The sequence below is a fragment of the Pseudopodoces humilis genome, chromosome 4 (assembly GCF_049639895.1).
Source record: "Pseudopodoces humilis isolate 2021_Gansu_Grassland_sample_001 chromosome 4, ASM4963989v1, whole genome shotgun sequence".
Classification (NCBI taxonomy): Eukaryota; Metazoa; Chordata; class Aves; order Passeriformes; family Paridae; genus Pseudopodoces; species Pseudopodoces humilis.
This window is the reverse complement of record NC_142203.1, coordinates 50,428,964-50,452,582: the sequence shown is the minus strand read 5'-3', so window position 1 is coordinate 50,452,582 and position 23,619 is coordinate 50,428,964. Positions and strand designations below refer to the sequence as shown.

The following is a 23,619-nucleotide window of genomic DNA, read 5'->3' as shown; positions in this document are numbered from 1 at the left end:
GATTTTTGTTGCTGGAGTGTCTTTTAGGAGATTTCATCAATATGACCACTGAAAATGAAGAATCTGTGTTCACATTTAGTACATCACACAAGTCAAGCAACACTAATCACCACTAAAAGATGTTAATTACTTTATCAAGCTCAGACATGGGATCTATATTTAAAATTAGTCTCCACCATATTCTATTAGGAAAAGCTTAAAGAGAAATTATTTTCACTACTAATTATTTTGTTCATAATTTTTAGGTTATATTTTGATGAAATAAACTTTCAACTTTATCTGGTTTTTTAAACACTAAGTGATTCACTTGCCCTTTCTGAAAACTTACGGCTGCTTCTTGTTTTACTCTATTGGTCCCCTGCAGGGCTCTATTCTAGGGCCAGTTCTGTTTGTATTTTTATCAATGATCTGGATACAGGAGTTGAATGCACCATTAATAATTTTGCCGGTGTTATTAAACTGGGAGGTGCTGCTGACTCTCCTGAAGGACAAGAGCCCTTGCAGAGTGTCCTGGGTTGATTATGATGTTAAATTGTATCCCCATTCGTCCACCTAACCCAGACACAGGTTTTGTATTCTTAAAATTCCATCTGAGAGTAAAAGTGAGTGGAAAAGAAGCACCAAGTCCGTTATCAGAGACTGTACTTGCTCCCCCCGCATCGGGAGTTTTGACTACAGCACAGACAGACAACAAGACACAGATCGCCTTGGCTTTCCAACTAGCCGGAGCACAGAGGTCTTCCTGGACTGTTTTCTTTCCCTTTTTTGAAACGAATCGAACCTGCTCTGGACTGGGGACCCGGGGGAGCACCGGGAGCTTGCACCCGTGGACTACCGGGAGCCCAGTCTGGGCAGCGGCATTCTCCAGCGCCAGAGGGACTGATAACAGAGCAAACACCCACAAGAAAGAGGTTTTGTAATTTGATATTGTTAATTTTTGTGCTGGGTAGTGCTGTGCCTGTGAAATAAACAGGTTTTTTCCACTTCTCTCAGAGAAATCTCTTCCCGAACCGGTTGGGGGGTGGGAGAAAAGGGCCACGTGGGTTTCCTTCCCGGGGGGAGCCCCACTGGAGGTTTTCTCCCAAATTTGCCCTAAACCAGGACAAATACACAGAGTGAGGGATCTAAATACAGTGGAGCACTGGGCCATCACCAGTGACATGAAAATGACAAGTCAAAATGCCAGTTTCTGCACCTGGGATAGGGAAATGCCAGATACAAATCTAAACTGGGAGAGGGGCAGCTCTGGGGTTGCAGGGAGGGCTCTGGGGGTGCTGGTTGGCAGCAGGCTCTGTGGCAGCCAGCAGGGTGCCCTGGCAGCCAGAAGGGCAGCAAACCCCATCCTGGGAGGACCAAACCCCATCCTGGGAGCACCAAACTCCATCCTAGGAGCACCACCCCCATCCCAGGTGCAGCAAACCCCATCCTGGGAGCACCAAACCCCATCCTGGGAGCACCAAACTCCATCCTAGGAGCACCAAACCCTATCCTGGGAGCACCAAACCCCATCCTGGGAGCACCAAACTTGGCATCTCTGGCCATCCAAAGAGGTGACCGTCCCTCTGTGTCCAGCACTAGGGCAGGGCCTCCCTAGTGCTGGGCCACCAGTGCTGGGTGCAGGTCTGGGCTCCACCATTTCAGAATGACAGGAAGGTCCTCGAAGGTGTCTGGAGATGGTAAGACAGCTGGTGGAAAGACTGGATACCATGGCCTGTGAGGAGCTGCTAAGGGCTTTGGGCTTTCTAGTTTGGAGAAAAGGAGGCTGAGGGGCAACCCCCTTGCTCTCTACATCTTCCTGAGGAGGGGAAGTGGAGAGGGAGGTGCTGATCTCTTCTCCCTGGGATCCAGTGATAGGACGGGTGGGAATGGTTCAAAGCTGTGCCGGGGAGGTTCGGACTTGCCATTAGGAAGCATTTCTTTATAGGCATCCTATATAGGATGGTCAAGCCTGATGATGCCCTGAGCCTGTCAGTGTGTAAGGGGAATTCGGACAGAGCCCTTAACAACCTGTTTTACCTTTGGGTCAGCCTTGAACTGTAGCAGTTGGGCTAAATGATTCTTGTAGGTCCCCCACAACTGAAATGTTTTATTTTTTTTGTACTCTGTTATTCCAAGATTTTGTGTTTTCAAGAGACTCTATGTGGCACAGAGTACCATGTGTACAGGAAATAGAAGCTACCCAAGTAAAAAGTTCCTTAAGTGAGGGATCTGTTCCTTCAAGCTTTTAGATTCTAAGTTCTGGCCAGGGACTTTTATTTAGGCTCTAGAAAAACTGAACATTACATCTCTATTCAAAAAGCACTTAAGCAAAACCACAGAATAACTACACAGGTAATACAGCGCATATTATTGTGATATTTTGTGGAAAGATGAAAGTAATTTTAACATTTAAAATTATATTCTGTGTAAATACAAAAGAAAGACTGATATCCTTCCATTTTTACATAATAAGCAGCAAGAGATTCCAGGCACAACTTTCTACATATTTATCTGATATATAAAATAAGAATTTCACATATTTGAATATGTGATCAGTCCTACATCCCCCCTTTTCTTCTCTTAATAAGACTAAAAACATTTCTTTAGAAGTTCTGATAACTGAAATGTACACAATCACGCCCACTGCAATTCCAACTAAACCATGTTAAATGTTACACTACATGTAGGAACACTAATCAGTTTGTACAGTTAATAACATAGGCAGTCACTAAATTAAGAGCATTATAGATGAGAAAACTATAATTGTGAATTTCTTATTCTTTGTTTGCTAGCTAAAATACCACCTTATATTCTGACACAATCATTAAGGAATAAGGATATTCTCCTGAGGTTAAAAAATTCAGCAGTTTGATCCCAGTATGTGCATCTATAATGTAATCCTTACATATCTACTGATTTGGAAGTTATTGACTGGTTTTGCTAGGTTGTCTTAGTATTCGTTAACATGTTACTTAGATAAACAAATTACACATAATAGTCTAAGATGCATATAGCCCAGACATAGAAAATACCTATCCCAAACTAACTTTGGAAAAAACTCCCTTCCTCTTAGGAAGAAGAAAGAAATAATGTTTTTCCATATGATTCAACTGACAGTTTCCATGATCAACTAACAATTTAACAATTAGTACAAAATGTTTATTGTAGTGAATAATCCAGGTATCCCACAATTATTTTTTTCTTTATCTGTTTACATTTGAAAACCACCCTCTACCACCAGCAGGGTAGGCAGGTGGTATCTTAGTATTCAATATATTCTTGCAACATGGTGCAAAAAGGATAGCTCCTGTCTCTTTTTCCCCAGGCACCTCTCATTCACAATGCCCTTTATCCACTTCCAAAGGTTCACCCTTTTAGGCTTTAAAGGAAGTGAAATTCTAAAGCAGCTATCATCACAATGCTCCATTATGAAGGAATTACTAATTCATCATATGTATACAGGAAAGACTGATTTGGTGGTACTGCTAGCTAAGTCCTGAGTACTTGTGGCAATTGTGCCTACCTAAATAAGGCAGAACTAATCTGAAAATAGAGGATAAATGGACACAGGCCTTTTGAAAATGTGGCACTTTCACCCTTATAGGATGTTACAAACATGTTTTATGATGGCTTTCAATTCTATTTCAGGTCAGAGTATTCATGTATGTCATACTGTTCTCTGAAACCTGTGCCAGTGGGTTGTGTTAGGCAGACAAGTGTGCCCCCAAGAAAAGCTTGAAAATGAAATTGTATTGTATTGTATGTGAGGAGAACTCCAATCTAGACCATACAGCTGGGAGAATTAAATCTAAAAGATTTGCATTCCTGTCAGTAGAAAAAGCTGTAGCAACACCTGCAAAGAGGTTCTGTGAAATTTTGCTCAAAATATTGAAACTATACTATTAAGAGAGACAGAAAGATAGTTCTTTAAGTCTGTGGAATGAAAGAAATGTAAATATGCAGAAAGAAAAAAAGAAAAAAAAAAGATGTAAAATAAGTGCATTATTTTACATAAAGATGGCCTTAAAAAAATACTGATAAACCTTAAAAACTTAGAAGAATAAGTGTTTTTTTTATTCCTAAAACTCCCCCCCTGATTAAACTCTAAATATGAAAGTTTAATATACATAACATAGGGGTCTACAGGTATGTAAGGCATGCATCCTGACTAATGAATACAGCACGTTCTCTAGTAATTATGAAAGAATATATGGTGTTGTTTGGGAGAAAAAGCACCACAGACTGGAAAAATTAAAAATGCTTGGAGGTAAATCCAATTACCTTTTCCTTCCCAAATTTTCAAATGTAACATTGCTGTCCAGGTCCCGAAGGACCATGACACACTTGAAGTGGGCTGATGCAAATCTCATTAAATTCAATAAAGTGAAGTGCAAGGTTCTACACTTGGGTCATGACAATCCCAGGCTACAGGTTGGGTGGAGAAGTGTGAGAGCAGCTCTACTAAGAAAGATTTAGGGGTGATGGCTGAGGAAAAACTCAGCAACAGCTGGCATTGTGTACTCTCAGCCCAGAAAGCCAACCATATTCTGGGCTGCATCCAGAGCAGCGTGGGCAGCAGGGCCAGGGAGGGGATTCTGCCCCTCTGCTCTGCTCTGCTGAGACCTCACCAGCTGTGCTGCATCCAGCTCTGGGGTCCCAGCACAGGAGGAACATGAACCTGTTGGAGCAAGCCCAGAGAAGGGCATGAGGTTGATAAGAGGGCTGGATCACTTTCCTTATGAAGACAGACTGAGGAATTTGGGTTTGTTCTGCCTGGAGAAGAGAAGGTTGTTTGGAGACCTCACAGCAACTTCCAGTATCTGAAGGGGGCCTACAGGAAAGCTGGAGAGGGACTCTTCATAGGGAACTGTAGTGATAGGAAAAGGAGTAATGGATACAAAATGAAAGGGGAGAAACAAAGGTTGCAAATTAGGAAGAAATTCTTTACTGAGAGGGGTGAGACACTGGAGCAGGTTGCCCAGAGAAGCTGTGGCTGCCCCATCCCTGGGGGTGTTCAAGGCCAGGCTGGATGGGGCTTTGAGTAACCTGGTCTAGTGGGAGGTGTCCCTGCCCATGGCAGAGAGGATTGCACTAGATGATCTTTAATGTCTCTTCCAACCCTTAACAATCTATGATTCTATGCTTATCTTCTTTGCTAGAAGTTCTCAGACATTGGGTCAAACCAACTAATTGACTGTCTTTTCCCCAGATCATGCAATTATTTGTATAACTAATGTCTCTTTCTTTAAACATATTTTAAATCTTTTTCTCTGTGGTCATTTTCCCTACATTTAGAAAACAAAACAAAAAATCCCATGTACAAATCTGTTGTCAACCTTGTCATAAAGACTTAAACATTCCATAAAGACATATACATTCCATCTAACACTGAAAAATACATGTAAATACATCAGAGTTATTCACACCAGAAACCCAAAATAGAGAAACTAAAAAGAAAATTCAATTCAGATTACTATTAAAATCAAATTTGAAAACATGCATGGCACGACAGCCTCAGTCTCAGAGAGTGGCCATATTAGGACAAATGTGTATTTAATCAAAAACAAAGACAACCCATAGTCCTTTAGAAAGGTGATGCATCTATGCCATTGATAACCAGACTGTTTTGAGAACATCATGGCAAGTCTCCTGGTATCAGGTGATCATGCACTTTCAAACAAAAAGAATTAATACAAATTCTTCCCATGGATTAAAAGATACCTATTTTTGACATTTTATGATTAAAAAACTGTGTTTCTTAAAATCTTTTAAAAACAGAAACTGGAATACTACATTGGAATAAACAGAGTTTCCAACAACTTGTGTTTTTGATAAACAAATACCAGAATAAACATTCAACTGCCAAAACTGGAAACACTGTAGTTGCTACAGGGCTTTTATGCAGAAAACACACTAAAAGCCAATGAGGCTAGCCTGTATCAAGGAGAAGCAGGGAGCATAGACAGATGAAGCTAGAATGCAGTTCGGATAGGTGTGTCTGACCTTAATAGCAATCATGCTCCTTTTCCTCCCACATTCCTTGTCTTGTTAAGATGACATAGTCTCAATACAAGATTTTACAGTGTAGCAGCAAGGCACTCAAAGGGGCAGAGAAATGCATAAATTATTCTGGTGACATTGCTACACTGAAACCTCTGGAAGAGAGGGGGAGAAGCCATGATGCTCCACAGCTCTGAAGTAGAAACCAAAGCAGGAGATCTATCCAGACACAAGATGCACCTGTACCTTTTTTTCACAAAAGAAGTCAATGTGCTCAGTTGCAGAAATTTGAAGTAAATATCTTGCCTGTATATGATGTCAGACAAAATGATCTAATAATCCTTTTTGCATAAAAGTCTGTGTGTCTTTGATTTCATCAGGAATGTTTTATTTTATGCTAAAATAGACTTAGGTACATCAAAATTACCAGAAAAGGGAAGAAATGGAGGAGGAAAAACCTCCTGTACTGAGAAAGAAATTAATAAATAAAATCCCATCTCAAACTTAAATCTAAATTATAACCTTTATGCCCTTATGTAAGATTTTCAAGTTTCTTTGAAATAGTTAAAATACTTCCACTAGGATTGTATTATCAGGAAATCATATTTACATTGGGCTTTCTTCTTGTTGTTTTCTCACCAATAATTACAACATATTTTCAGCAGGTATCATCCTTCCTTTAAACTAAATAACAACTTTTGCATGCTGTGTTTACTAGAAGAACTAATGGTTTGTGGTGATACACTATATGCATATTAATTTTGATTATATTTTCATGCAGATTTAGATTTGTACTGAAATAGGATGAATTTCTATAACAGCGTGAGTGGAGACCTCCTATGGCTGGTGATGACTGCTGAATGACAACTGTAAATTGAGGATCAGTCATAAAGCTTGTTAGAAAACAAGACTAATATATGGGAGCCTCTCACTGACTGACAAACATAACAACACATTTATTACTAGAAACTATGAATTTTTTAACCTTGTGATATTATGAAATATGGTGATTAGAGCACCCTTTTCATCACAAGGACAATCCTTCGGTGTTTACATATCAGAAAAAAATGGAAGGTGATTTACATTTCATTATTAACATGGCAATCCAAGTTTTTGGAGAGTCCCTTAAATGTAGTGGTTCCTTATTTAATGAGAGCTGCCAGTAAACCAAACAGATGACTCTTTCATACAGGTTTCAAAATGCAAATTTGTTTCAAATAGACATCCAGCTAGGCTAAATCAGTTCTTCTTCAGTGCAATCACAATATATTCTTGACCAATCCACAAACATACTCACATGAAAATGATAATTTTGGAAAGCTGCTAATCTACTGAGCATCTTATATAAAAGTTGTTATAATCTGAATGCCTTTCTTGTTTTGTGAAAAAAAAACTTTTTACCATGTACAGAAAGTAGTTTAATAGGCCAGCAAGGAATATAATGGGAAGAAGCAGTGAAATCAATGGAAATAAAAAAAGGAAAGAAAAAGCTAACAAACATTCTTCATGCATACCAAAAGAAACCACTACTGTATATATGTTGGAATGCTTTTGACAGAGCACAAGTCTTGATATTTTGGCTATAAAAGCAGTGCTACTGCATGCTATGGCTTACTAAGGAGTGCTTTCTTGTATGAATATTTGACAGAAAATTTAAACAAATTAAATATTAAAACCAAAATATTAGCTCTTTATATTAAAATTCTGAAGCAGAACTCAGAATTACATTAAACCATAAAGAAAAAAGTTGAAATAAACCTAAGTTACAAAGTCTATATTTAATTGAATTCTGCATAAAACAAATCGCTTACCTGCTAAAGAGTAAATCAGAGTTTTAGTTTAATTTATCTAAAAGACAGTTAAGAAAATTTACCTATTTTATATATTTGACTTTTAACCTGAATCTCTCTTGTTTCTTTCTTTCTTTTAACTTAAGCTAGATGTATCAGAAAGAGATAACATCATTCATACAATGATTTACCTATTACAGAATGTAATGATTTGATCAGTGAGGGTGATAAATGACAAAACAAGTGAAGTTATCAGCTGAAAAGAGTGAACAGAACTAGTGCCTCTATGGCAAAATAAAGAGAACTTGCGATGACCACATATATTAATAAATAAATTCTTATTAATTCCTATTTTCTTTTTCTCCATATGAAAATTCTCAAAACTAATTAAAAATTGGGGAAAAAAATCTGCATATTATTCTAGAAAAACAGTCTGGATAAAGGTTACTTTGATGGCTCCAATATATTATCTACACAAGAATGAAAAAAGTTATGATGGTAAAGATCAAATGAGGATCACAAGTGAAACAAGCTCTACCTAAGGTGCAATCCAATTGAAGTATTACATTGCTCTATTTAACTCAGTTTAATTATGCCCCCTAGTAAAATTAAAACAGACTTGATGCTTTCAAGTAAGTTTAAACTGAACCTTTAGTGATTCAATTAATTCTTGAATATTTCAGCTGAAACACATCTAGTCTAAAATTATGATCTAAAATCACGTTATGTCCCACTTCCTTAGCAAGAAATGTACTTCTGACGTACTCTAATGTATCATTCTTATAAAACTATATTATACAGAAGAAATAACACCCTAAAAAACAGAGGAAATCACTTCAGTGCCAAAATGGAATTTAATTTTAATTGCTATGTAACCAGTATTATGTGTAAGCAGTATTTTTTCCTATTCATAACAGTGAGTTGATACAGCAGTATGGAATATATTTTGGTCAACTAAAACAGGCTATTTCATTGACACATAAAGCAAGAGAAAAATTCTGCTGAAGACATGAACCTTAGCTTTTGTTCAATGTTGCTAAAAACTACTTTTAATTTTTGAAAAAAATCAAACCAGTTTTTAATTTGCAAAATATAGTGTGGAGTTCTGACATTCAAATAATTCTAGGATTTTCAGCTTAAAAGTAACTCTACTACTCTTCATTTGTGTTTACTGGATACATTTAATGTGAGAACATTTCACTTGTTTTCACAGTCTGTTAAGTATCTGAAATCTGAAAGAGGAACGACACTTTTTTCAGAAACTCTGTTCTTCTATTAAGTTATGCAAAATACAGGCAAAAGTTAATATACGCTCTTTTTTATAACTCAAGTATAAAATTCTCTGTTGCTGTGAAAGCTCCCACTATGTTCAAGTGGGATAGTTATACTATTCATGAATTATGATTCTTCACAATTTTTGTTTTCAGGAAATAATCCTGAAGTGTTTTTTTAGATAAAGTAGTAATTTCTAGCCTAGTACCAAAAATTGTATTTATACATACCAATCACCTAAGATTCAAAGTGGAGAGAATTTTCAGATTATCTAAATTATCCAATGCTTTTACATTAGTTCCTAAAGATTAAGTCCCCTAACTTTATTGTCTTTTTGAATAGTGATGACTCTGTATTATCACTGATGCTTTATCTCCTTTCTATATATTTAAACTGCTGCTACCCTATGTTTCACAATTCTCTTCCCCAATTATGTCCACATCTCTACATGCAGACCAGAATAATCAGAAGAATTATGGTTTTGCTCCTTAGGGCACCAAAGGTAAGATTATTATAAACCCAGTTTCCTAACTGAAATATAGCCTGATTGAGTAAGTTCTCAGGTAAAACTCTCCATGCTCATGTTTATGTATCTATACCACAGTTGTAACAGAATGCATCTTCCCATAACACTGTCAGACATTCCCACAATGAGCTTTTAATCTGGAACAGAATTTGGAGACATACCATAGATAAGTAAGAATGAAGTGTCAAAACATATTACCTCAGTATTCCGAACAATTGAAAATTTTTTGAAATAAGATACCAAAACTATACTAATATCAGGTAAACAAACTAATTAAATGCAGGGAAGTTACAGATACTGATCTATGACTTACATTATTTAACATTTACAACTACCATGGTTACACTCAACAACAATGTATTTTTCTTATGTTTTCAGAAAAATTATAGAATGTTAAAATTTAACATATGAAATGTAATTATTCACAAGCTGTTAAGGGAAAGGTATGCCTTCATGTATTCTTACTCCTGTATCTTATATATATATATATACAGTGCTTTTTTTACAAAAAGTACTACATAGTCCTTATTCTGTCAACATAAGACCACAACGCATTCTGCCACAAAAACTGTGTCAGTCTGCAAGAACGTCTGAGTGACTAAGAGACTGGTCTCAAAGGTTTTGCATCAGTCTGAAATACTTACTGTCGCTGGGGAGGCCCGCGTTGTGTGAGTCACTGTATGACCAGAATTTTCCATTGAATTGCCAATCAGATAGGTGCCTCCTGAGCTGCTAATGAGTTGTCCTCCTGTTACGCCCATCTGAATCCCTCCAGTGCCCACCATGCTATGAGACGAGACCACTGTTGTCACCTGTGCAGAACTTCCTTGAGTATCAAAATAATTTCCCCCAGTGTTTTGACTGTACATCTGGGTTTCTGTGTAAGGATAAGTTGTTGATCGGCTTCAAGAAAAGAAAACAAAAAAAAAAAAAAAAAAGAAAAATACATTATTTGTATTTCATTTAGTTGAGGGTAATGTTATAACTCTAGAAACTGATTTATAAAACTAAAATCAAATCAAGTAAGATTCACAAACAATCCCTGTCTCCTCAGAGAATAACAGTTAATCAAGTCAAAGCATGAAATAACTAACTCAGTGTCAATGATGTCAAGTATCCATGGAACATTACAGAAAAACTGTCAGTCCTACATGAAGAACAAGAGAGAAAGAAACAACAAAAACTGAAGGCAGGCACATAGAGCTAATCCAATTATTAATATATTGCAAAGTAATTTACAAAGTTCTGCCTGAATCAATATTTTTTAAAATTTGACAATAGAATTTCTATTTCTAGTCAGATGTTATATGTTTGCAGTTTGCAAAACTACAAACAATTCATACAAATGTCAGCTAACACAATGTTCAATAATCCTCTGTTGTCTATTTTTAAATCCATTGAAGCTCTTGACTGAAGCTTGAAATTCAGAGTCTGCTGGTATTTTGGGAAACGCAGTTATTTTTACAGGGCAAATGCAAAATTAGACATGAATTCATGTAATGATAAAAAATGGAATTTAAGAAACAAAACCAAACAGAACTATAACTCATAAAACAGTTGCAAAGATTAAGAAGGTAAAGGAATGCAACAGTAACATTTTAAAAATAAAAGTATGAAACATTCACACATCATTAACTAGTTCACCCTAATAAACTACTCAGCTACTGAAAACTTCTATCATGTGTTTCATGTTCTTATTCACCTATTTTGAATCATTATTCTTCATGTGTTAAAATCTACTTATAATTTTTGAATTTGTATTTGTTCCCACAAACTAAATTTGATATTTAACATATTTGAAATTGAAATTTTGACTTGAATTGAAATCTTTTGTATTTCAAAATGATAAAAGTTTAATTCCTTATTTCGAGGACTGCATCTCTGTATGTTGACAAGCATGATACCAAGTAAAAATCAGTTTATCCAACCATTAATTTTCTTATTTAAACATAAAAATCTGTAACATTTCTTGTAACCATAGGCAGTATCAATTTATATGGCATGTAACTAAACAAGTTAAAAAAACCCCAACAGCCAAACAACAAAACCCCAGACACTTTGGTACAGAAACAGAAGAGGTGGATGCAGCACTCATGTTTTATGCAGTAAACTGATGATTAAGACACCTATGCAAGAACCTGAAGTCAGGCTTTTCATCTCCCTTTATCTATGCAACACTTATTTTTTTAGTAATGTAGAGAAAAAATCAAGGCAATTTACTGTTGTTATTTTTTTTTAATTATGAAAACTTATGTAAGATTACTTAATTATTAAACAACAGACCCAGAAATTATAATTTCTTCTTTACCTTCAGAAAAGCATTTGTTCTGCATAACTGTAAAACATAATAGTCAGCAACAATCAAAGCCAGAAATTTTGCTTTCTTAACTAATAGCTACAACAGCTTCTCCCTTCTCCTGCAGAGACTTCCACAATCTGTAATTAGCTACAACAGCTTCTCCCTTCTCCTGCAGAGACTTCCACAATCTGTAAAACGTAAGTTTTAAAATCTGAAATGTTTCACAAGCCTCACAACTCCTTACTCCCTCTACCCCTCTTTAAGCTACTTAAACACATTCCATTTTATTTTGGATATTTCAAAAGCCTCAAGATCAGTGCAAAGTGCAAAAAACCTCAAAGCTATTCCAAACGCAATGCCCTGCAGTCTGCTGAAAACATAGCAAAATAGTTCTTTCAGGGACTAATGCTCAAACACACATTTAATCTATTAACCTTTTTTTTTGGAAGTTAAAATCAGTTGATCTTTACATTGCAATAACCTACACATATGTTGAGGTACTGCACATGTCCTGATTAATCTGTTCTCTCCAGCCAAGGTATCATGATGATACTTTGTGATACCTCTGGGATACTGTTTATCTTAGAACCATAGAATATATTTACTGAGTTACTAAGGTTGGAAAAAAACTTTGAGTCCAACCATTAACTGAAGGCTGCCATCTTTATCCCTAAATCGTGTTCCCATGTGCCTAGATGTTTTGTGAACATTTCCAGGAATGGTGGCTCCACCACTTCCCCAATCACAAGGTGGCTGGCACTGAAACTTATCCCAAGAGAGGAAAGAAAAATCTTGGTATCAACTTTCAGTAATGAAAGGATAAGATCATTGTTGACAGCAAAAACAGACATGGCTAGAGGAAATACATTGTACAAAAGGTGCAAGGAGAAAAATCTCACTTGCAAAAGTGGAATTGAATATTGGAAGCAATGCAAATCCTAGACAATTATTCAAATTTGGAAGAAAATTAAGTCACAGACTTGTTGTGGAATAGGAGACAAAATATTTGTTTGCTTTTGCCTTGTTTAGGTATATTTGTATATCATATGTATCATATGTAGACCTCCATATCACACATAGTCTCGAAATGTACAGCACCTCAGAGTGTAGCAGCACCTACTTCTGCTTATAATAGCACTCTGTATCACTGCATCAACTGGACGTATCAATGGGTTTGACTCCAAAATAAACACACTCTTCTGTTTGGTCCAACAACCAGCAGGCTTTTCTAGAACACCTAATCATTGGAGATGATTTAGCAAACCTTTCACAACAGAGATCAACCGTGTACTTAAAAGTGAGATGAAACTATTATTTTTACATGCAATAATAATTGCAACTTAGCAATGAGACGTTTAATTTAACCAAAATTATTCAATCTGAAAATTAAAAATGCAGCTGGATAAGATGATGTTTTAGAAAGCAGTTTTGAGAAATGATGTTTTTAGAAAGCAGATCTGAATGTTTTGTGGTCATTGCACATGATAACACGACCCTTAAAAATAAAGTTGCAGCAAAGAGGAAAATAATTTCAAATAAGAAGTAATCCTCTATTTCTTCGTATCACTTGTAGCACAAATACATTATACTTTCTCAAACGGTCTTACACATATCATAGTCAGTTCCTTCCCACTGCAAAGGTTGTAAAAGCATTCATAGCCCTTCTTTCCTTTAACAGCTGCATGTAAAATCACACAGGGAGTAACCTCAAAGATTTCTTGCTCTTATTGAGAGCATATTGATGATTAACTCTTGCTTGAGATAGCAGAAAGGCAACAGAATTTGATAGTTTCTGCCACTGAAACAATACGAAGTTCAGTGCTTACTAGAATGTGGCACTAGAAAGCTTATCAGTTACAAGTAAACTTAAAGTCTACTTAGTTAGGCTGCAGATTCCTAGTTTCCAGGAGGTTGTGCAAAGTAGATCATGTTTACCCTGAGAGCAAGCAAAAAAAAGTCAGGCACTGTGTGAATTCAATTTAGATTAAGCAAGCCCAGAACAGATGACACATGTTAAGGTCCCACACTGGAAATTAACAATACCGGCAAGAGTCGGACTAGCATTGCAAGGTACAATAATTCAAGGCATTTCCTACTATGCCTCATTGCTTGCTTACATACATTTTATAATGATTTAAAAAATAAAATGCTAGAAATAAAAGAGATGGAGTTGTAGTACAAAGTTTAAAACACTATTTTTTTTGCACACGAAAACAGAAAATGATTGATTTCTACATTCACTAAGTCCCAGCATTACCATGCAAATCAATTGCAATGCCTTGCCCTACATTACAGACTCTAATACAATGTTACTGAGCCAAATTTTTACAGACGTTTTTGTCTCTTCAAAGACACATTCTGAAAAAAAGGAGAAAAGTAAAAACAATGGCACAGAAAGAGTAAACTTGTTCTTATCCTCCCTTAGTCTTCAGTGTGCACTATTTGAATTATTGGAAATAATTTATTCCCATCTACACTTACGCAGATTCTACATAAATACCCAATGCACGACTATTATGTGTCAGTGTTCAACCTTAGAAATCCTCCAAACCAAGAAATTCTTTCATGCCAGAACAATATGCTCAAACTCCTTTAAGTTTTTAGGATAATTCTGTCCTTAAGCTAACACTGAGCTTCACGGAAACTTTGTCTAATACTGAGGGAAGGCCTTACCACAGCCAGATTCTGGAGGTGAGGTATCCTAAGCAAAGGGAAGAAAAGGAAGTGCCATACACCCTGAGACTGTCACAACAGAACATGATACAGCCATTAAATTATAATAGTGAGGCATTTATTAGCCATAAAAAAGAACTGAGATCTTCAATGCTCAGTCCAAGACCATTTTCCACATGGAAAAAAAGCAATAAAAGCACACACAATGCACAGCTACGGAATACCCTGCAAATCAGCGAACATAGTAAATTAAAACAAAGGTGCAATTCTACAAATTCTGTTCTCGGGATCTGTAATTTAGACAGTTAAGGAAACATTAATTACATACTTCTAAAATTCTGATGAAGTACAGCAGACTTGTGGTCCAAGAAATATGGTATTGCCACTGCTAGCAATATGTCAAAGGATACATACTAAATCTGCAAGACCTCAGGAGTTGGGCTTGTCAGGCTTTCTTTGTCTAGGCTTCTCAGTGTTAATCTACAGTTTTGTTCTAGCAGTGATTACTGAACAATTAGATAAATGTTACTTAATCTGTTTCCTTTTAATCTTACCTTTCTATGATTGTGTGGTATGAAACCTATAATTAAATGCTGAGGCATTGTTCTATCTAACAGACATAAATATCAAATAGCTATTCTGTACACAATGAACAATCCATGACCCTAGATCAAAACCGTAGCAAAGAGGACCAGGAGCTGGCATAACAGGATTCAAGAAGTATTCATTCTGGCAAAAACAGACCACATAAAACAAATTCAGATGAACTGTGGAAATGAAAACCCGTGAAGAACAGGTAAGATATAGACTGTGCTAGAACACATTAAAAATTGCTGCAAGTGGACACACTGTGGAGTGGCCCTCACCACCCATACATCCTCCACATATAACGCCTGCACTGGTGGTAAACTGCTGTAACTCTGTGTACAGGAAGACAGGAGCCTTCACCTTAGTATGCAAAAGGGTAATAAAAAGAAAAGGAGAATAATAAAGTGAGTAAGAAAAGGAAAAGGAGAATGCCAGAGAAAAAGGGATAGATACTAGTAACTAGTAGAAAGATAACAACTTCAACTTTATTGATAATAATTACTTCATTTAACCATGAAGATTTCAGTTAAGGTAGTACTAAATTTGCATAAATGGTGTGTTTTGCTAACATAAACACCACAAATTGCTGTACAAATTGGTGAAGAATGTGGCTTGGATCCAACGGCAATAGTAATCCTTGCACCATCCCAGGAATTCAAACCCTCTTTGCAGCATCAGAACTACCAGGTAAATGGCTCCATTTTATTCACGTGTTACAATTTGTAAGAAGAAAATTCCCCTCTAGTATGCGAAATCAATTGCCTTCCTAACATAGGTGCAGCAATAAATCTTAAAATATTCTGAACACCCAGGTAAGCCTGTACATGCCATTGCAACAACAATTCACTTTCGTTTCAAGATAGTGACATGCTTGACAAGCAAAACTGTTGTTAACTAGAGACAAATGTAGATAACATAGCTCAAATATTATACCATACAATGTATGAAACATACAAAGTTGTGGGCTACACCCCCTGTATTATTATATTGCCTCCAATTATAATAAAACCAAATAACTTTAAAGTGTAGACAACTCATGATATAAAATGAGTGGGAAGATTTGTATTAGGAGAATGCAACAGTTACACTTGACAAAAACAGTGAAACCTGATAAACTTCTTATTTTTATAATGCAAAGAATTAGGTAACATTTTCCTTATACATATTGTAACTGCGCCTTTTGTTGCTATTGAATATGTATTTAAATCAGTGCTAGTTTGTAAATGCTGTATTTTAAAATAGAGGATAATTCTTTCACAGAACTGTAGAATAGTTTAGGTCAGAATCGTCCTTAAGGATCTTCTAGTCCAACTCACCCTGCCATGGGCAGGGATACTTTCCATTAGTCCAGGATACTCAAAGTTCCATCCAACCTGGTCTTTGAACACTGCCAGGGATGGGACATTCACAGCTTCTCTGGACAACCTTCCTCACCACTTTCTCAGCCAAGAATTTCTTCATAATACCTGACCTATCTAATATTAATCTCTCCTCTTTTAGTTTAAAACATTGCCCCTTTAGTCTATCATTATCTGCCTGTACAAGAAATCCCTCTCCCACTTTTTTTGTAAGCCCTCTTTAAGCAATGGAAGGTCACAATAAAGCCTTTCAGCCTATTCTCACCTGTCCCCATAAGAGAGGATGTCCAGCCCTCTGGACATCTTCATGGCCCTCCTCTGTACCTGCTCTAACAGGTCCATGTCTTTCTAATTGCTGAGGACTCTAGAACTGGACACAACACTTAAACTGAGGTCTCATGAGAGCAGAATGGAAGGCAACGTCTTTCATCAGGCATGCTGTGACAATTTATTCCAGAGAATCCCATATGAATTAATGTCTTCACCCTAACTATGGTTTGTAGAATTAATCTGTTGCTAGAGCAGTACTGTTTCTTGACAGATTACGGAACAATCCCGTATCTGATTTTGAGTTAGAACTAAGATTTTGATTTATCATAAAGGATATCAAACACATAGGAAGACTACAGAAAATCTGGTGTATAAAAGCATACGGGAAATGTGCTTCTCTGTATAGAACCTTCAAAAAGTCTGAGTAGAAACACAGACTGGGTCCATTCTCTGTCAATGAAATTACACTTTTTAGAAAGGCTAATCTTTCTGCAAGGATTCAACAACAAATTGCCTGTCTACTACATTGCTGCTCACAACAACACAGGTAGAATCTTCTTTGTAGGATGGAAAAACAATCTAGATTTGGCTCACCCGCTAAAAGCTTTCTTCTTTTCTATCCTATTGACTGATTTTGCAGCAACTGACAGAGGGATTCAGATATAGAAATACAATAAAACAATGGAAACCTGAAGATTGATACCAAGTAATCAGTCACACCTGCTTCTGTTTCTCCCTTGGACTGTTATTAGTAGGGTAGTACACTTTCTATACACTGACAAAAGTCCCAACAGCACATATAAGAATTTAAAAGTAGTGAATGAAAAGAGAAACTTGAAAAACAACTTATTTAAGAATGATCTCTTTTGGAAGCTAATAGTAGACTACCATGGTCACAATGACGTTATGCGGCTGTATGTGTGTGCTGGCCTTGGCTGGGATAGAGTTACTTTTTTCACAGTAGGTATTATCAATGCCATTTGTAGCCTGAAACACAGCTGTGTACTAGTTACTAGGAAGAAAATTAATCTATCTCAGACAAAATCAGTACAATAGAGAAGTCTAATGCATATTTAAAATACATTGTTTAGGATTTACAAGAAAGAAAAAAAAACAGAGAAGACAGTATGTGAAAAATTAATAAATCAAAATTTGTTAGTAGAAGGGACCAAAAAACGCTATCAGTGATAGCATCTTAAGTCTCAGAACTCAAATAATATTACTCTTTTGAACTGCTTTTGGATTACCATCAATATGTAAGTACCTCAGGCAATCAAAAAGCTCTCTAAATTGTACTTCCTCATAAAGCCAGTTAGAAAGCAGAAATAGTAAATGAAAAAATGATGTTGAGAAGCTCCTTTCCAAGCAACACAGTCTACTTTGAAGTTTGAGCCAATTTCAATGGTGGTGTTGCTCCAAGCCTGTTATTAGACTAGGTAATGTCCAGAGGTCAGACCAAATCTATATTTTTTTTTTTTTTGCTTCTTTCTTAACTTGTGTATTGAAGAAAGAAACTTGATGAGAACGCTCATTCAGGAAAGCAGAACATGCAGAAATATGTTAAAGAAGCAGCAAAATGAGGCTGTTAATTTCCCTCCTCTGCTTTTCCTCATTCCTTCAGAAAAAAAACAAACCCTGATCTCATTTTATGAAACACAGGAATGAAATTACATTACTACTTTCTCTAGATAGTAACTACAACTGCTGCACCTTTCTATCATTTGCCACTAGGATTGCAGCCAGGAAGACAGAAGGCCCTGCCTTTTGTCCTGAAGACATAAGTTATACAACATGTCTTTCAGACAGAACATACCCATTAACTAGAAGATATTTTTTTAAACTAAGCCATACAGGCTGCAACTAAAACAATCACAATAATTCTACTTACACAAAACTTCTGACTTACTAAAAACAAATAGTGTGAATTCACATTTTCATCAAAAAAACTATTTTGACGCTAGAAGAACTGTAATTGATTAAGTTTTCTTTCCAATTTAATATACAGTAGTTGATAGAATATAACTGAAAATATATATTTGACTTCATACTTTAATGAACATTAAAATTCTGACCATATCCAACTTACATAGCTCCATTAGTGTAGACTGTGTCACTTCCCTCCACATACTGAACCTGGGCTGGATAGACATGCTGTACCTGTTGCACAGTCTGTACTTGCTGTACCTGAAAACAAGAAAACCAAAAGTTTGGGATATCATAAAGAAGTACAAATGCTTCAATGCCTCACGTGGCTTCTAAACAATTTGGGATATCTCTGTTCTCAAGATTGCTAAAGGTGTATCACAGCATTAGCAAAGAAAATTACTGTTCTTACATATTTGTGCTGGAAGTTTGATAAACTGAGCCCTAACACTGAAGATGCATACTCATGATGCATACATATCTTCAGTGCCAAAGACAACTACCTGAAGAGCACAAAGATGAGATGAAGTGTAACTTTGCTTTGCACCAAGCTGAAGAATTACATTTACTACAGAAGAAAGTATCATTTCATTACATTTATGCTTTTTCCATGTAAGTCCCAAATAACACAAGCCCTAAAATCATAGCTCAAGTATGTTACAGTAAGTTCAGAAATAAATGTTCTCATTAAGATGCTTTAGCTCTTGTTTAACTGGAGTTAAATTACAGTCATACAAGAGGTTTTTCTTTGCAGTGTACAATTACAGGCCAAAACCCCCAGTCCGAGTAACCACTTCCCCAGAATATTATCAGCTATTAAAAACTCCAACAGAACCTGGTTTTACTTCAAGAGCTAAGCAACAAGAGGTAGTAAGGCAAGGATTATCTTCACATGTAAGGACAGTTACTCATCAATTAGTTTGATTCATATGCTATTGTAGGAATGTTTCAGGTCATGGCAATTTTCTCTCCTGTCTCAATTTTTTGTCTTCTGCCACAGTCGAGATGGAGAATTTCACTTTTTACACCTTCCATCTTACAGAGAAGCCATATTTTGGTCTAAGAGAAGTCCAGAATCTAAAACATGCTAAAGGAGTTACAAAGACTTCACAGATTGACAAAATTTTGCCCAAGAAATTTAATCAAGAAAGAATCAATGCTTAATTATTCAGTAAGTAGATTTAACATTAGGTGACAATATTTTTTCTTTTATTTATTGTTATAAGGATACTTCAATCTAATTTAGTTGGTTCTTAGGACTGCAAACACCATAATCCTAGATCAGCCTGGGTTTCATGAATTTAATGAATCCCCTCCAAGAGCTCTTTAAAAATATCATAATCTAATACTTTCACCTGTGTTTTAAAAAGTTTTGCAAATAGGCACATTTCCTACTTTTTCATAATGCTGACTGACTTTGAAACAGAAGTCTAGATTTTCAGATAAACCTTCCCTTAGGTTGACAATAAAACCCAAAGTCTGAAAAAGAGACAAGATAGCCAGTTTAGAAAGTTTAGAATACAGCTGAACTACTACATATCTGATGAAAAATCAGATGCTTCTGTCCATTAACAGCAATGAGACAAAACATGATGGCTAAGATATATATTAAAATCTAGTTTTCTGATTTCCCACGTGAATTACATAAATTGAGAAATACACCTGAAACACAATTTTTCTACTTCAAAAAGTATACTCTGAAGATGTTTGCTTAATTATTAAGGTAAGGCAACAGTGTACATTTCTTCTCCTAACAATATTTAGTTATTTAACAGAAAGGTTCAATTCTGAAAGTAAACACAAAAAACTCCAATCAAAATTATTCACATTACTAAGACCTTAGAAAATTCTTTGAATTAAAATACATAAATAGCTGTATTGTGCAAACACCTTCCAAAATTAAAATATTCTATTTCCATCACTTTTGACTTACTAACTTAAATTAATTCAAATCCTAATTTCATGGAATGGGCTTGATCCAAATCCACAGTAAGAAAGACCTGTAAGCTCGTTATTAATCTGTACCTCTCAATATTCAGATCAGCCAAGCTCTGACAAACGCAATAATTGGCCAAAATACATATGTGCTTTATTATGAAACATATGTGCAACTTACTGATACATTTTTTAAGTTTAACTCTAGGCATATTTCTTCCTTTTGGGTGAGTGAATTGTATGACCTTCAATCAATGGGAGAAGGGGAGTCATTGTTAATCTGCCTATTGCAGAACACCAGACTGATCTACTTGACCTATGGTGTGAGAAAACACCTTGAAAACAGGCTTTGTTCTTAAAACCAGTAGCTTGTCACCTGACATGTAATGGATATGCCCCATATTCTCTCTCAGTAGCACAGCTGGGGAAACACTGTGGAAATGATGCTGTTGTCAGTATCAATTCCATGTTCTCATCCAACTACTCCCAAAATGCACTTTGTTCCCTATTCACACACACTGAATATGGCTTATTATTCCTATTAAGAATAACCCACACTATTTTGCTGTTAATAAAGGAGACATGATTTTCTCTCTGTAACCTGCATATACTGATAAGATGGACCTCTACATTGTATACAAACACAGCATTAAAACAGAAAGGTCACGTTCCCCTCCTATAGAAGGCATTATATCCCCCCATTATTCTTGAATACAAGCTGCTTCCCATTTCAAAAACATCAGATTCAGCACAGTGCAAGACCTTTCCATCAGAAGCAAGATGATGCTGCAGGGACAAAGTGTGTATACAGTACATCAACATTTGCTGTCTATTGGACAGGAAACTGAAAAAATCCAAAATGTGTTTCTCTTCTAATATGGAGTAAGAACAACAAAAATTTAAATTTGAAATACCAACAAAATACCAAAATCTGTTAAACTTAAAAAATTTCATTGCTTAATTTCAATTTTCCAGCAATTTTTATGGAAGTTCTTTACTAGCCTAATATGTAGTACTACTAGAAACTTCAGGACTATTTATGCTAGAAAGTAACTTATTTTTTAACTTTAAACTAAAGAATGGATATGCTATAGTGCTATTAAAACATTTTACCTACTTTTGAAAATCAAAACGTTTCTTGTTCACTGAAGTTCAATACAAAGAGGACCACTGATTTTTTTTTTCCAATACAGTAATTTAAAAGGTTTACAAAAAAACTTACTTTGCTTCAGCTTCTTTGAAACTCAGTACTGCTACAGTTAAATTTATTATCCTGCCAAATGAAGCTGTAGTCACTACATGGTATTGCAATATATTTAGAACTTTAGGTTAGGGAAGGTTATAGGCAAATATTTTTCCTGTCAAGCTATGACAAATAAAGTAAGTAAGGAGCCTTTAGGATGGCCTTGTATATGAAACTTCTGCCATAATGAAAATCTTTCTTATTTGATATTTCCAGTACTAATTTTATTTCTTATTTCATTTTTAATGCTTTAATGAGAATTAAATCTAGTGCCTCTGAATTTTCTTTTTAATGCTCAACAGAAAGAAATGAGACACATATATTTAGTCTCTATGAACACAAAATTATTTGAGAGAAGTTAGTTATAAGGAAACAAAACTCCATGAAAAAATGTGGATAATATGAAAAAAGGGTTTTTTTCTTCACTTCTGTTTTATTTATCATTATCCTTTCGCCTTTTAGTAAGCTGTTAAAGGAGTGGTATCAGCTGGGTCATGTAGTTTTTGGGGCAGAGCAGAAATTGTTGACTATCTTCCCAGTGTTTTCCAGAGACCTACACCTAAATGGCCTTTCCAATAATTAATTGAAGTGAGCTCAAAACAGAAAACACAATAAATAAAATATTTATTAAAGAGCAATAGTATTCAAATTCAAAAATTATGTTCTAGCGTGGACCAGTGAACTAGCCATGGTAATTTTCATTATTGTCTGGCTGGAAAACAGAAAATTAATAGCAATTTTTGACTTAAATAAGGTCAGCCAGTAGAGCATTCATTCCTCCTGCTTCAGTGACTCTAGCCTGAAATAAAAAACTGTAATAGGAATAGAAGCAAGCAACTGAAATGTTGCAGGACAACAAGAGGTGAATGAAAACTTAATTTATTATACATGTGTAGTTATATTTACTAGCTGAAAAAGAAAAAAAAAGGAAAAAAAAAATTCTATTTTTAATTATACTACCTCAGAGGAATAAACAAGGGACTAAGTTGTATTTTATCTATGAAAGTTTGTCAACAAAAATAAAGTATATAAAAGCATACTGAAATGCTGAAGAGCATGAATCAAGAGTGAAGTTTTATTTCCAACAAACAGTGTGTCTGTTCACAGTACTACTAAGCAAAGACTAGAACAACAGAGCAATATACAAGGATTTTTAAATTCCATTTTAAAAAGAACATATAATTATCCACTGTGTCTTTGCAAACAGCTTGGATGTGCAACATTTTCTGTCCTTGGAGATAAAAATAATTTTTTTCCTTCATTAGTATGGATTACTTTTGGCAAGTAACATATAAATAGCACATGCTCTAATATTCTAAGCACATTCATATTTATATAATGGCTAATGTCAGCTCATGATTATGTGTTTCATATGCTAAACATGATTTTGCATTAAGAGCAATTTTGATTAGCAGAAGTCTGCATCTCCAGTTAATGAATGACAGAATGCTTTGTGAATGTGATGGCCACAGAATTCAGTGACTGTGAAGAAATGCTTTGCCCAACTTCAGTTGCATGGATATATTTTTATAAAATAGCTTATTTATAATTTTATTTCTCCAATTCTTCCACATTGCATGGCATAAACTCAAAAGTGAGTTTAATTCTGAATCCTTAGATGCATACTGCACTGAGCTGAACATTGCCTCTTGAAAAGGGAATGATATATTAAAAAAAAATCCTTGTATTGAGAAAACAGAAGACTAAGAGAATTCCTCAGATTTTAAACAGAATTTAACTACATGCAAACATTTTTGGTCTTA

General features: G+C 35.6%; 1 protein-coding gene across 4 annotated transcripts in view; it reads right to left on the bottom strand.

Annotated features, from left to right (window-relative positions):
• RFX3 (regulatory factor X3) overlaps window positions 1-23,619 on the bottom strand; it is a 113,347-nt gene that overhangs the window by 29,729 nt on the left and 59,999 nt on the right. For all 4 annotated transcript variants that reach the window (XM_014252298.2, XM_088054178.1, XM_088054179.1 and 1 more), the window contains exons 3-4: window positions 18,842-18,939; window positions 10,212-10,470 (exon numbers count right to left, since the gene is read on the bottom strand). In XM_014252298.2, the coding sequence (XP_014107773.1) occupies window positions 10,212-10,470; window positions 18,842-18,939 (357 nt within the window). The remainder of the gene's footprint in view (window positions 1-10,211; window positions 10,471-18,841; window positions 18,940-23,619) is intronic.